Source organism: Scaptodrosophila lebanonensis, unplaced genomic scaffold, assembly GCF_003285725.1.
Source record: "Scaptodrosophila lebanonensis strain 11010-0011.00,11010-0021.00 unplaced genomic scaffold, SlebRS2 tig00000101-arrow-pilon, whole genome shotgun sequence".
NCBI lineage: Eukaryota > Metazoa > Arthropoda > Insecta > Diptera > Drosophilidae > Scaptodrosophila > Scaptodrosophila lebanonensis.
The window spans coordinates 2905202-2921295 of NW_022060569.1; the positions used below are offsets into that span (position 1 = coordinate 2905202).

At 40.7% G+C, this 16094-nt stretch overlaps 1 protein-coding gene across 2 annotated transcripts in view; it reads right to left on the reverse strand.

Moving 5' to 3' along the window:
- Positions 1 to 316: 316 nt before the first annotated feature.
- Positions 317 to 16094, reverse strand: part of LOC115628081 (xaa-Pro aminopeptidase ApepP) — a 31618-nt gene continuing 15840 nt past the window's right edge. Inside the window, exons 9-11 of one of the 2 annotated variants that reach the window (XM_030524054.1) lie at positions 842 to 1019; positions 594 to 769; positions 317 to 535 (exon numbers count right to left, since the gene is read on the reverse strand). In XM_030524054.1, the coding sequence (XP_030379914.1) occupies positions 419 to 535; positions 594 to 769; positions 842 to 1019 (471 nt within the window). In that variant the 3' untranslated portion in view covers positions 317 to 418. The remainder of the gene's footprint in view (positions 536 to 593; positions 770 to 841; positions 1020 to 16094) is intronic. The other variant, XM_030524055.1, reaches the window with a different exon arrangement.

A 16094-nucleotide genomic window follows, 5' to 3' on the forward strand; every position in this document is an offset into this window, starting at 1 on the left:
ATTTATGCTTTCACCTACGAGTCATTCTCTGCGGACTTCTATTGTTGTCATTGATCGCCAAGAGGCCAGGAACGATCATAATTGCGCTGACAGGTATTACTGATGCAATTGCATCGGATCTCTGGTGCATTCATATTACATACTTACCCAACTTATTTAGGATGTTTTCGTATTCTAACAAGAGTTATTACGAGACTGTTTTGGGATTTATAAGAATTTAAATTTTGTCGATTTGCAAAAGTCCCCATCTGAATGACTCCTTTTGTGATGCGAGCCAGATAAAACAGTTATGTTAAAATTTTATTACAAAAACATCTTTCAATTTAACTTTTTATTGGGGCAAAATAATAATGAATATAATGTTATAATACAGTATTGAAAACATATACTTCAACGGATATTATTAAACAAATCTAAATTATATCGGCTGAGTTTCTTTTTTCAGCCAGGATAAAGTAAACGAATCACCTTCTTGAGCTAATATTGGAGAAAGAGTATTCCAAACTAACTGATGGTATCCATTTAGCAAATCAATCTGGATTAAACATAAGTGTTGGTTCCTTTTAGAATAGATAATTTTCACATTTACATACCTCAAGGGCCGTTAATAGATCTCTAACAATCATCTTCGTTTGCTTTGGGCACATTGTAATTGTCTTAAAAGTAAGTGCGCCTCGGTTAGCAAAGTTGTACTTTGATTGCGCTGGCACAATTTGGACAATATCCTCAATGCGTATACCAAACTCTCCGTCTTGGTAAAATCCAGGCTCTATACACGAATATGGACATTTTTATAGTATATTAAGTTTTTAATATAAATCTTTAAAATAATAATACTGACCATTTGAAATAAACATGTTTTCTTGTAGACCAGGGTCATCAGGCATTACACGAATTCCCACACCCATTGGTCCTTCATGTACATTAAGGAAATGTCCAACTCCGTGACCAGTACCATGGCCATAATCTAAGCCTATATCCCAAAGGGCTTTTCTTGCAATGGTATCTAGCACTTGTCCCTTTAATGAAAGAAACAAAAAGTTTTTTTTTGTGATAATACAAGAAAACAAGAAATAAAGGCTAGAGTGGGGTTAGACAGGCCCACTGTTACCGCTCCATCAAATGAAATTTGTTTTATTCTTATTATTATTATATAACTAGCGTATCCGGCTTGCGTTGCTGCACCACTGAATTGTAGTGCTTTCCGTTGTCACATCTTTCCCAATAGATTGGGTACAAACATTCGCTTGTTATGGCTTTGATGAGGTCCTTGAGTACCCACTGTCGTCCACCTTTCTTCGTCTGTATAAAGTATATCCATCGCCTCTGGTTTGTATTTCTTGGATCTCATGTGGATGCCTTTTCGCGGATTTTACGAAGCCGCAAATTCCGTTCTTGATGCTTGTGGATGCTCTTTCGCGAAGATCTTGGAAACGTAATTCGCGTTCATCGGCATTTTCAGCTGCTCTTCTTTTTTATTTTATTTTATTTATTTATTTCCATCGACAAACAGTGCAGTCGATGTACATAAAAAAAAAAACAAGATAGAACGCTACAGTCAAGCAAGCCCGACAGTAAAATAGCATATACTCTCCACAAAACGAAAAATTAAAAAAAAAATATTTAAAAAAAAATTAAATTATTTAAAAAAAATTTAATTAATTAATTAAATTAATACATACATAGAAGACATTTTTATGTACAGTTTTACATATACATCACTTGTCTATGCTTGTTTATACTTGTATACGTGTATATAAAGGCAACAAGAATAACAGCTGCGGGCAGCGCTGCAAGCAGAGCATGGGCAATGATTTTATTTATGGCTATAACTTTCTTCAGAATTGACATATCATGATGAAACTTGGCATACGGGCACATAAACCCTAACTGGACGTAACTACTAAAACTGATTTCAAAATTCCAAGAATTACGAAAGTTATAAAAAAAAAACACGAATTGCGGGGGAGTGGGGGGTGTATCAAAATAAAAAAATAAACTTGACCTTCCTAGGGCTTAGGGGAACCTGGATACCAAGTTTGGTAATTCTAGTTCTTGTACCTTCTGAGATCCTTGCGCTCACACAGACGGACGGACGGACAGACGGACACGGCTAATTCGATGCTTCACCCTTTGGGTACAGGCTATAAAAATCAATACAATACAGAAGAGAACTTAAAATAAGTAAAACTAAAGAAATAAAAAAGGCTATAAAAATGACAAAAATATCTAATAACGAATCCGACATGGTGGGGGAATTTTATTTGCCAAACTGCCAGCTATGCCCCGATTCACAGCAGAGAGTAGTCAGATACGTTATTAGACCTATCAAAACAGAAGTGTAGATGAAACAAGATAGAACGCTACAGTCGAGCAAGCCCGACAGTAAAATAGCCTGTACTCTCCACAAAAAAGAAAAATTAAAAAAAATATATTAAAAAAAATTAAATTATTTAAAAAAAATTAAATTAATTTATTAAATTAATTAAGAAAATTTATTTAATACATACATAGAAAACATGTTTATGTACAGTTTTACATTTACATCACGTGTCTATTTGTATTTATATGCGTGTATGTATGCAGCACAAAGTTGAACCAAAGCAGCAACAACAACAGATGCGGGCAGCGCTGCAAGCAGAGCATGAGCAGCGATTTTATTTATGGCTATAACTTTCTTCAGAATTGACCTATCATGATGAAATTTGGCATACGGACACATAAGCACTAACTGGACGGAACTACTAAAACTGATTTCAAAATTCCAAGAATAACGGAAGTTTAAAAAAAACACGAATTGCGGGGGAGTGGGGGTGTATCAGATTCTAGCTATTTTACCTTCTGAGATCCTTGCGCTCATACAGACGGACGGACGGGCGGACGGACATGGCTATATCGACTCGGCTTGTCACCCTGATTAAAAATATTTATACTTCGTGGGGTCTACCACGCCTCCTTCTGTGTGTTACATACATGCGCACAAAACTAGGTACCTTTAGGTACAGGCTATAAAAATATAGCAATAAAAGATAGAAGAAAACAAATTACAATTAAAATACTTAAATAATCTATATATATAAAACAGTTTGTCCTGACTGACTGCTGACTGAGTGACTGATTGGTGATCAACGCACAGCCCAAACGGTAAAGGCTAGGAAGCTGAAATTTGGACTCAAGTATCCTTTCATAGTCTAGGTGCACACTAAGAAAGGCTTTTGGAAAATTCTAGCTCCAAAGGGGGGAAAACAGGCTCCAACGTTTGTATGATTTCATCTGATTAACTTTAAACTTAGTTTGTATACTCTCAGAACAATTCCAAGAAAAACTGTATACTTGGTTTTTTGATATTTTTTTTGGGGCCCAAAATATGGGAGTTTTCCTGTAAAAAAAATGTTGGGGCACAAAAGCAAACCGCGTCAACAGCCAACAGCCCAGACGGTAAAAGCTAGGATGCTGAAATTTGGGCTCAAGTATCCTATCATGGTGTAGATGCGCACTAAGAAGGGATTTTGGAAAATTCGAGCTCCAAAGTTTGTTTGAAAAATCCGCATTTTTTAGCCGATCGACTTAAAACTTAGTTTCTAAAATCAATTAAAGAATACAAACAAAACTGCATACTTAGATTTTCGAAATTTGTGTTGGAGCTTGAATTATTGGGGTTTTAATATTTATTCACTATTTCAAATGAAAAGTTTGTGTTTTAAATTTAGTCCGATCGATTTAAAATTTGGGTAATGTAATCTACGTAACTAAATCTACAACTTTGCATTCAAGGATTTTCAAAATATGCATTTTACAAAAGCAGGCAGAACAAACAATACAAAATATCAAACAGTTGGGGACAACGAAGTATACATACACACACACACATGCAAGCAGCTGTTCGTGTAGTTGAGTGCAAACGATTGAAATAGCCAAAGCAAAATGTGAGACACTAATGTGTGAATGTCCAGACATATGTGCACATCTATGTACATATGTATGTATGTACATTCGTCTTGCACTGACAGAGCAAATTTCTTGCTCTAATTGAAAATTATGTAACATTTTTAAAAGTAATTTTTTCTTTGTTTAGTGCATTTGGCATTAGGGTTTTCATGAATAACTTTATGCAGCAACAACAAATATCAAATAGTTGGGGACATCACATACACACACTCACACACACAACAAGCAACAGTTCGTGTCTATGTGTGCGGTTCTCTACGTACGGTTGAAAAAGTAAAGAGAAACATATGTACATATGTATGTATGTATGCCTGTGTATGAATACAGTATGTATGTACATTCGTATTAATGTATACATTGGGCAATCGAACACAGTTGTTTGATTGTAAAAAAAAATAATGCTCTAAAAACAACAACAACTGTAAGTCATTGGCTCGCTCTTCTTCTTTCGTTTTGACCATTTAATGTTAATTGCAAAGGCAAAACGCCAAAAGTTTACAGTTACCGTCGCTAGGCACCGACTGCGTAAGCGATAGTAAAGCAGAAACCGAATAACGGAGCTACGCATATTCTGCTTCGCATTGCGGGCAGATGTATGTATGTATGTATATGATTTGTTCTTATTGATCTCAATAAATAATTAGATTTTATTATTTAAATATTCTGCTTATTGCATTCAAACTTCGTTATTTTGATGGTATCGGTGGCTTCAACTATCGAAAGTTTTACTCTAGCAAATTGAGATGAGAATTGTCAGTGCTTTTTGATAGTGGCTCATCGCTGCACGGCATTGACACGAGTGCCGTGTTTCATATTCCGAGTTTGTACGTGACCGTATTGACTCAATATGGGACGAAAAGACTCAAATGTGAATTTAAAATTAGGATATTCCCTTATAATTATTCCCCTTTTTTGCACATAGTCTATCTTAAAACGTTGCGTTATCTCTATATATAAAACAGTTTGTCCTGACTAATTGGTGATCAACGCACAGCCCAAACGGTAAAAGATGAAATTGAGACTCAAGTATCCTTTCATAGTACCCATCATACTGTAGAAGCACACTAAGAAAGGCTTTTGGAAAATTCTAGCTCCAAAGGGGAGAAAACGAGCTTTAAAAAATATTAGTTATAGTGGTCATGTTCGTTTAACGAAATAGTTTGGCAAGAACAAAAATGTAACGGACTATTGAACAATTTTTTGTCAAGAACAGAAAATGTTCATTTAAATACCTTAAATGCCTTCCTACTGGTAACTTATAAGGTGAAAACATATGGGTATGTTATGCACACACAAAATAAATACAATTGAAAAGTGCGGATTTTTCAAACAAACTTTGGAGCTCGTTTTCCCCCTTTGGAGCTCGAATTTTCCAAAATCCCTTCTTAGTGCGCATCTACACCATGATAGGATACTTGAGCCCAAATTTCAGCATCCTAGCTTTTACCGTTTGGGCTGTGGGCTGTTGACGCGGTTTCCTTTTGTGCATATTTTAGGCCCAAAAAAAAATATCAAAAAACCAAGTATACAGCTTTTCTTGGAATTGGAATTGGAGTATACAAACTAAGTTTAAAGTTAATTAGATGAAAACTGTAGATTTTTCATACAAACGTTGGAGCCTGTTTTCCCCCCTTTGGAGCTCGAGTTTTCCAAAATCCCTTCTTAGTGGGGACCTAGACTATGAAAGGATACTTGAGTCCAAATTTCAGCTTCCTAGCCTTTACCGTTTGGGCTGTGCGTTGATCACCAATCAGTCAGTCAGGACAAACTGTTTTATATATATAGAGATAATTAAAATTGAAAGGTGAAGAATCACTGACCCGTTGGGGGGAAATTATTTGCCAGCCCACCAAGCTATGACCCTACTCACAGCAGTGGTGATCAGTGATTCTGTCGGAGGTAGCTGAAAATAGAAGATTTTAGTGAGGGGAGAGAGAGCTCACTTGAGATTAAAAAGTGAAAAGAATTATAATTAGCGCATAATACTCGAAAAGGATTGTGCATGGCGTAATCACTAGTGCACCTGTTAAGTTGAAGAGGCAGAAAGTTCCTTGTTGGCCTAGAAGGAACCGAAAAATTGATACGACCTAAAAGCATAGAGGAATCAACATCTCCGACAATCAATTTGTGGAGGAACAGAACACCAAGAACTTTTCTACGGTGAGCTAAAGAAGGGAGGTTAAAAAGGAGAAGTCTACTGGAGTAGGAAGGTAATCGTAGATTAGGGTCCCAGTTTAGACCACGAAGAGCAAAAAGAAGAAATTGTTTCTGAACCGACTCAATGCGATCCTGATACAATTGAACTGAGGACACCAAATACATGAGCAGTATTCTAGCACTGGCCGTACTAGAGAACTGTACAGTAACTTGGTGGTGTAGGGGTCGTTAAATTCTCTGGACCAACGTTTAATAAAACCAAGAACACCCTTAGTTTTGTTAACGATAGTGGATATGTGAAGATTGAAATTCAATTTGGGATCAAAAAGAACTCCACGATCTTCAACTGTAAATATACGTTGGAATGGTATATTGTCAATCGCATAAGTACCTTGATATGGTCTGGACCGGTGAAAGGTCATAAACTTGCATTTAGAACAGTTAAGGTGCAGGTGGTTGACCAAGCACCACCGTTGAAAACAGCTTAGATCGTACTGCAGACGAGAATGATAAAGAGGATCTTTATACGAAAAAATTAGCTTCACATCATCGGCATACATTAGTATACGGGAGTGCAGCAGGATAGACGGAAGGTCATTAATAAACAGAGTGAATAATAGGGGGCCAAGATGACTACCTTGAGGTACACGAGAAGTTACGAGAACAGGTTTAGAAGTATTCGACCTGAGTAGTACCTTCTGTGTCCAATTTTTAGGAAATCCATTTCAAAAAGTTTGAGGGAAATCTCATACAAGTTAGCTTCAAGAGGAGGAGGTCGTGATTCACAGAATCAAATGCTTTGCTGAAGTCAGTATATATAACATCAGCTTGCATCTTTGCTAGGAATTGCATCATTTATCAAAGATGTAAATTCAAGCAGATTAGTCGTTGTTGACCGTGTCTGTATACCAAGTTTCATCATGATAGGTCAATTCTGAAGAAAGTTATAGCCATAAATAAAATCGCTGCCCATGCTCTGCTTGTAGCGCTGCCCGCAGCTGTTGTTGTTGTTGCTTTGGTTCAACTTTGTGCTGCATATATACACGCAGAGATGTCTGCGTGTACATCTCTGATGTAAATGTATGCTGTTGTAAGTGTACATGAACATGTCTTTAATTTAATTAAATAATTTAATTAATATACTTTTTTTTAATTATTTAAATTTTTTTCCATTTTTTCGTTTTTGGTGGGAGGTACAGGATATTTAAGAGTTGAGCTTGCTCGAAATTAGCATTCTTTTCTTGTTTTGTATTTGATTTTACACTTTAATTTATTTACGAATGAAACACTGACAGAGTACAAAGTCAAACAAATGAAAATGAGCAGAAATAAGCCAGAAAACGATGGTTGATCGCTTTAAACAATCGCCACGAAACTTCACAGTTTACCAACGGGACTTTTTTGAATATTGCTACAAAATTTGATCAATTTCGGTTGAGCGGTTTCGGAGTCTATACGCAGCATACAAACACATATACATCCATCCATTTATATATATATATATATATATATATATATATATATATATATATATACAAGTATATATAGATGTTAAATCAAATAAGGTAATCGTACTTCCCAGGAACGTGAAGATCGCAATGAACGTGAAATAATTTAAGAGAGACCCGCGAAGTGAGACATTCGACTAATAAGGGTGCATGTTTGAATAGAGCTGTTTTGTGTTACGATATGTCAATTGATTTCAGTGCCTACAACTGTGTTGTGTTAAAGGTTGGATCTGTAGTTATAATGTTGCGAAATATTAACCAACCGCAACTTTGTAACGGCACACGATGAAAAAATTACTGAATAACGTAATAGAAGCAATCATATTGAAAGGAAAGTAGAAAGGAGAATACGTTTTGATACCCCACATCCCAATGATTCCGAGTTTAAACGACAACAGTTGGCAGAAGGGCTTGCTTTCGTTATGACTATAAACAAATCCCAGGGGCAGTCATTAAGTGTTTGTGGTCTTGGAAAACCATCTGCTCTGTTTGTTTACGCGCCAGGTAATCAAACAAAACATATCGTGTACCATAAAATACTACAATAACAAGTGGAAAGGTAAAGTAGCGTTAACACATAGAGGCAGAATATGTTTATGTACACTTTCAATAGGACATATTTTCATCAGGATTGTGCCTGTGCGCCTGTTAATGTGTATGTGTGCAGTACATAGATGAGGTAAGGCAGCATGCTGAGGGCAGAGCTGAGTCAGAGGACACAGGAGAATCTAGATACCAATTTGGTTATTCTAGCTCTTATACTTTCTATATGAGTATGTGGCAAAGCTCCACATACGATTTTGAGACAGGGTATCCCGGGCTGAAAAGACGGTGTAAGACGCTATACGGTGGCCATGCCTCGATCGACCTAATGTTAATTTTTCCGCTTTCCTCAGTAATGTTTATTTCACATAAATATATCCAATATTTTATTTCATTACCCGAAAAAAGCTATAAATGGTTTTCTATAATATTAATTAATATGGGTTAGACGCTCGCTACCTTGCATTAAAATTGGTTTAATATTTATCACTTCAATTATGATTCAAAAAAAATTATATGCAAGTACAAAATTTAACAAAATACAAGTAGTGTTTTAAAAACATTTTCATGGAGAAGCACTTGGAGTCCTAAATCGTTGATTTTAGCCATGGTTGCGATGCTCTCGTGTACCGGTGCATTGTCTTGCAAAAACAAAATTTGTTTTAGCTTCATGTGAGGCCGTTTCGCAGCGATTTCGGCCTTTAATAGCTCCAATAGTGCGCAGTAATACTCGCTGTTGATCTTATTCCTTTATGTGATAGACCACGAAGAGTATGCCACGACAATACCAGAAAACCGACGCCATTACCATTCCGACCCATTGAGCCTCTCTCGGTCGTTTCGGAGCACTTGTGTCGGCTTCAGTCCTTTGCCGGGCACTCATTCTGTTCTCTGGTGTGTAATAGTAGTTGAAGGTCACCAATCGACGCCAAAAGTCCGCCCTATTCCGCACCAACATGACCAAACACTCTTTTGAAGTGTGCTCACAATCGTATTTTTGTCAGTCAGCGTGCGCGGCACCCAACGGCAGAATACCTTTTTCATATGTAAAATCTATCTATCTAATCCTTGTGACCTCTGCTAGCTCGCGCTGTTTTACTATTTGGTCAGCCAACACTATTTCATGTATTTTTTGGACATTTTCCTGAGTAACCGCATCGGAGGGCCTATTACTAGGCACTTCAACATTAGTGCAGTTTCGGCCACAACGAAACTCTCGAAACCAATATATCACGTTGTAATCGGAAGGAGCATTAACTTTTGTTTAGTTTCCTTCGCTGTTTTGCGTCTCAAAAAATAATGTTTTTTGAGAGAACGAGATTCATTTTTTCCCATGCTGATTATGATGCGAAACACGTCAACAACTATCAGCTATAAAAACAAAACTAAGGACTATGGTCAAGGAAGTTACTTTTCACCCCACCTAGTAATATACCCATTTGGAACCTACGGCCACAGGGTATAACAAGAGGGAACGCTACAGTCGAGCTGGCCCGACAGTGTAAACCCTGTACCCAGGTAAACTTCCGACACTGAGGTAAATGCGCCTCTAGCAGAAACAAGAGGAAGAAGAAGAGCGAACTTGATGCAGCAGCTTGTGGGCGTATTACCGGAGTGAAATTTTTTCGCTAATAACTTTTCTTAGAATGAACCGATTAAGATGAAATTTAAATAAATAAAAACAAGAGAGAATGCTACAGTCGAGCAAGCCCGACAGTGTAATACCCTGTACCCAGGTAAACTTCCGTCACTGAGTTATATGCGCCCATAGCAGCAGCAAAAAGAGGAAGAAGAAGAGCGAACTTGTTGCTGCAGTTTGGGGGGGTTGTACTGGCGAGAATTTGTTTCGCTAATAACTTTTCTTAGACTTGACCGAATTGAATAAAATTTTAAACAACAGTAGACAATTATATATATATTATGTGTGCAAAGTTTGGTTTAGGTAGCATTTGAAATGTGGACGCTATTGACGAAATTCTGCAGCGGGGGAAGGGGGGGAAAATTAAAAAAAAAAAAAAACTCGTCCTTACTCGGACCTAGGAGAATCTGGATGCCAACTTTGGTTATTCTAGCTTTTATAGTTTCTGAGATCCTTGCGTTCATCCAGACGGACGGATAGACGGACGTACAGACGGACGGACATGTCTAGATCGATTTCTCTCGTCATGCTGATCAAGAATATATACACTTTATGGGGTCGGAGATGCTTCCTTCTGTATGTTACATACTTTGCACAAACCTAATATACCCTTTTTACCCTACGGGTACAGGGTATAAAAATAATAAAAAACAAGTAAAAAAACATGTACGTTCATCCAGACAAACGGACAGAAGGGCCGACGGACATGTCTAGATCAATTTCTCTCGTCATTCTGATTGAGAATATATGTACTTTATGGGGTCGGATATGCTTCATTCTGCACGTAACATACTTTGCACAAACCTAATATACCCTTTTTACCCTACGGGTACAGGTTATAACAAGAGAGAATGCTACAGTCGAGCAAGCCCGACAGTATAATAGCCTGTACTCTCCACAATAAAAGGAAAATTAAAAAAAAATTAAATTATTAAAAAAAATTGGATTAATTAATTAAATTAACTACCAAAATTGATTTATAATTCCAAGAATTACGGAAGCTATAAAAAAACGCGAATTGCGGGGGAGTGGGGGGGTGTATCAAAATAAAAAAAAACAAGCTTGACCTGCCTACGGCTCAGGGGAATCTGGATACCAAGTTTGGTCATTCTAGCTCTTGTACCTTTTGAGATCCTTGCGCTCATACAGACGGACAGACGGACATGGCTATATCGACTCGGCTTCTCGCCCTTGTGACGCAGAATCCCACTGCGTCACAATTAGCGACAACATCATCTTATCATTGTATTACTAGCCTCAGTTTCTATTGCACAGATGAATATTGCACATTGTATTACTAGCCTAAGTTTCTATTGCACACTTTCGTGGGAATTATGGCATGTTGGTGGTTATATCTGCTGGGCCATTAACAGGCAGATATAGCGCTAAGGTGTTATAAACCACGAAATCGGCAGAGCCAAATTGGTGACGTCTTGTAATTGCAGTGTCGTTAACCACAATTGCAAGACGGCGGCAGTTTGGTAGATGCGTCGAACTTTCGTTCATCGGGCATCAACCAGTGAACGCAAATTCCATGTGTCGCTGCCAATAGTCCCCTACAGTGTGCATCGAGCCCTTTTGGTCGCAAGGTCCCGCAACTTACAAATTTTCTTGTAAGGGATCCTGGACATCCTGAGCATCGGGTTCGATAAGGCGAACCAACTCGACGATTTAAAACAGAATTTCGCGACGTTCATTGCGGGAAGGGCATTGCAGCGCGAAACTTGGGCTCGGATGGCGGATCTCGAACGGCATTATACGTCGAAATCCGTACCGGCCCCAGTTCCTGAGTCTGGACAATTGCCGCGCATATCGATGACGGGTGTACCGCGCTATTTCCAGATACCCGGAATAAGAAAATGGGGACTTCGTTTTAACGGACAGACCCATTGGCATTTATTGAACAACTCGAAGAACGGGCTGGCTCCTACGACATGGAGTTCGACGACCTGCCACGCGCCATGCCAGAGGTTCTAACTGAGAAGGCTGCGCTCTGGGCAACCTTCCGAAGAGAATTTTTAGAATTTTTCCTGCCCTCCAAATATTTTCTAGACGGCTAGAAGACGAGATAAGAACTCGCTTCTAAGTAGAGGCGGAAAATTTTGATCCAACTCATTGGAGAGTTAGAAAGTGTCAAGCAGCGTGGTCAGAGGCGAGAGCGACCGATGCCGCAGCTTGAACCACCAACGATGACGTTGGCGGTGCCTGGTATGCAGCAAGGTAGCAGTCGAGAGGCAGCGAACCAGATTATGACACAGGACTCGCATGTTCCGGGCGACGCTCGACGAGCATGCAGGAATTGTGGCCACCAGGGCCATTTCCAGGATCAGGGCCGTAACAGGCGGGTACTGTTCTGCTGGGAATGTGGTCGGCGAGGCGTACGAACCCTTGCCTGTTGCCCACAGCGTGCATCGGGAAACGAGCAGCGTCTCCGCGCGACTGGGAACCCAGCGGAGACAGCACAAGTAACACCCCAAGCCTAGACAACCAGATGTACATGTGCAAAGGACGCATCGTGGCAGAGTCCAGATAAGCGGTCAAAGCATAGTTGCCACGATAGACACTGGGGCAACTCGCAGTTTCATCAGCGAAACTTGCTTTGATACAGTGACTCGACAAGATGAGGTCCGCAGCGCCAGCACGAACATTCGGCTTGCCGATGGATCCACATGCGAAATAAACCGAGCCTTACATACGAGCGTACGCCTAGACAATCGCACTGTTCGCATCACATTCCTGGTTATGCCCAACATGCTCGACCCCGTTCCTGGGCATCGATTTCCTACAGACCATTGGCACTATGATACAATGCGGAACCGTCTGTCTGATACTTGGGCCAGGTGAACCAGAGGGCCCTAATCACAACGAGAACCCTGACGTGCCCACTAGCCTGAGAACAAGCACAGCTAAGACCACAACGCCGCGCCCCGCATAGCCCAGAATACAAACGTACCAGCTACTAGCCTGCAAGCCATAGAGAGGTGTTGTCAACAGCACGAAGATGACAAGGAAATGACAAAGGAACCACGGATTCCTTCAACGAGCACGACTACGCAAGCCAGCCCAGACGACGTTACCGAATTGGCTGAAGAACCCGAGGAACCAGATTACGACTCGGTGTTACAACGAAAACCAGCAGAATCATGGCCACAGGACATACAGCTCAATCAAGCAGCGATACTTCCCAAGAAACCCGGCCATGCAACGTATAATAAATGAACAAGTGGATGAACTCTTGGAGCAAGGATTAATAGAGCCTTCTCGGAGCCCACACAGCGCTCCCATTTTGCTCGTTCGTAAAAAGAATGGCAAGTGGCGTATGTGTGTGGATTACCGACAACTCAATGAGAGCTCAATTCTTGATGCGTATCCTCTGCCGCGCATTAACCATATACTAGAGCGACTACGCAACGCGAAGTTTATAACCACACTGGATTTAAAGAATGACTATTGGCAAATACCCATGGCTGATGACAGCCGTGAATGTACGGCATTTACCGTACCTGGTCGTGGTCTATTCCAATGGCGCGTCATGCCGTTTGGACTATATTCGGCGCCTGCTACGTTTCAACGCACTCTCGACACAGTCCTGGGCACAGACATGGAACCCAACGCTTTCGCCTATATGGATGACGTCATCATCATCAGCAAAGATTTTGATGAGAGTTGAAGTTTCTTCCAACAGAGACTAAAATACTTGGGCCATGTGGTCAGCAACCATGGCATCCAAACAGATCCCGACAAAGTTTCTGTTGTACGAAACCTGGAGCCGCCAACGAACTTGAAGGAACTTCGCCAGTGTATTGGGATGGTATCCTGGTATCGATTCGTTCCAAACTTTGCTGCAGTTGTGCAGCCAATGTCCCAACTACTCAAGAAGGGAAGAGTATGGCGTTGGGGCGAAGAGCAGCACACAGCATTTAATAATTTGAAATCTTTACTCACCACAGCTCCAGTGTTAGCATGCCCGGATTTTAGCCACAAGTTCGTACTCCAAACGGACGCTTGCAATCTCGGGACCGGTGCGGTATTAACGCAGGAGATCGATGGGCAGGAGCGAGTCATTTCATACTCATACATCAGTCGCAGACTAAGCAAAGCAGAATTACTCTGCTACCGACAAGGAATGTCTAGCTGTCATTTGGGCAATCCGGAAGCTGAGGTGCTACCGATTCGAGGTGGTGACGGATCACTTGGCACTCAAGTGGCTAAATACACTCGAGTCCCCAAGGGAGAGTTGCACGATGGGCGCTGGAACTGCAACAATATCAATTCGACATTCGCTACAGAGCCGGCAAGCAAAACGTCGTGGCCGACGCACTCTCAACGCAGCCTCTGGAAAACATGAATCGAATTGAAGCCGATGGAGAATCATCTTGTCCGTGGCTTACGAACAAGATAAATCAAGTACAGGAAGATCCACAGAAGTTCTCGGAGTACACTCTGGAAATTGGAATTGTGTTCCCCGGAATCATCCTCGCCGTGTTCTCGAAGAGTGATAATAACGAAAAATTATATCTTCCTCAGCAAACAGCAGCGTCAACAGTCAGATGGAGAGACAGAACGAACATAGTGCGGGGCAATCGTCTCCAGATCAGAGTTGGGTAGGCGATAAGTCCACGTCCCCGTACCTTCCTCACGACCAGGACGGCCAGTCACTGGATGACTGGCTGGATGTATGCGCATCGAGCTGGAAGCGACCACCGATGGCCGGACCAGAGCTCCGACGCGAGGCGCGGCCAATGATACACGAGAGGCACGAGGTTGGCGAGACGATAGCCTGCAGAGGCGGCGTACACGGTAACCACGGCAACACACACCACCCGAGACTGCCCAACGACTTGTCTGGGAGCCCGCAACGTCGGACAAAGAAAGATACCCCAGGCCCTTCTTGTGGACGTCATGTCGGGCTTACAGAAGAGCTCGCTTTACGAAAGTGCTGGACGGCAAACGGTTCCAGATCACACGGAAGAAGGGACGAGTCTCAATCAACTCGGAGGAAGGAGAGGGTGTGACGCAGAATCTCACGGCGTCTAAGACTCCATAAGACTAAGCAGGAACACATGAAGTTAGATATTTGGTTATCATTAGTATATTGCGCATTATCCATTTCTGCAATTGTCATGAAGGACCGGTATTATTTGAATTTGCACGAGAGGTATTTTTTAAGAGATATTTATAAATAGAGAGAGAACAGGCGGGCTGGCTTCACCGCCCACGCAGAGAGAGTTTTCGATAAGTAGCGAAAAGGGATGCAAGAAAAACGAGGTTAGAAGGGCGAGCAAAAATGAAAGCTCGCTCTCTTCTCCAGTGACCACAGCAGCGAATAGACGTACGAGTACCAGCCGCAAAGCCTTACACGATCAAATAAAATCCATGTAAGTTCAAAGCATCCTGGTGTTAAATTTGTGTAGCATAAGGCCGGCAGCATTTAGAACAGGAGTACAACGAATGGGGCTAATATTTCGTGGGAATTATGGCATGTTGGTGGTTATATCTGCTGGGCCATTAACAGGCAGATATAACGCTAAGGTGTTATAAACCACGAAATCGGCAGAGCCAAATTGGTGACGTCTTGTAATTGCAGTGTAGTTAACCACAATTGCAAGACGGCGGCAGTTTGGTAGATGCGTCGAACTTTCGTTCATCGGGCATCAACCAGTGAACGCAAATTCCACGTGTCGCTACAGTGTACATCGAGCCCTTTTGGTCGCAAGGTCCCGCAACTTACAAATTTTCTTGTAAGGGATCCTGGACAGCTGAGCATTACCTCGGCTGGAAAAATAACTTTTAAACACCCTGATCAAGATTATATATACTCTGTGGGGTCTGCCACGCCTCCTTCTCCCTGTTGCACACATTCGCACAAAACTAGTATAGCCTTTCACCTTTTGGGTACAGGCTATAAAAAGTGCAACCAATGTAAGCCGTTCAGCAAATTTTTGGTGTTTTGCATTAAAAACAAATAAAACAAGATATTTTTCCTTCATGGCGCGCTCAAAACCTTTAACAAACCAAGAAGAAGGCCTTATTACGGCCAATTAGAATGCTGGATTGAATAATAGCCACAATACAGTAATCGCTAACTTTTTGAAAGATCCAGATCCAAATATGGTGAACTTAAAAGAGTTCATAACACACAGTTAGAACAAGATAGAACGCTACAGTCGAGCAAGCCCGACAGTAAAATACCCTGTACTCTCCACAAACAGGAAAAATTAAAAAAAAAAATTAAATGATTAAAAAAAATGAATAAATTAATGAATTAATTAAATTAAATTAGAATATATGTTTATGTT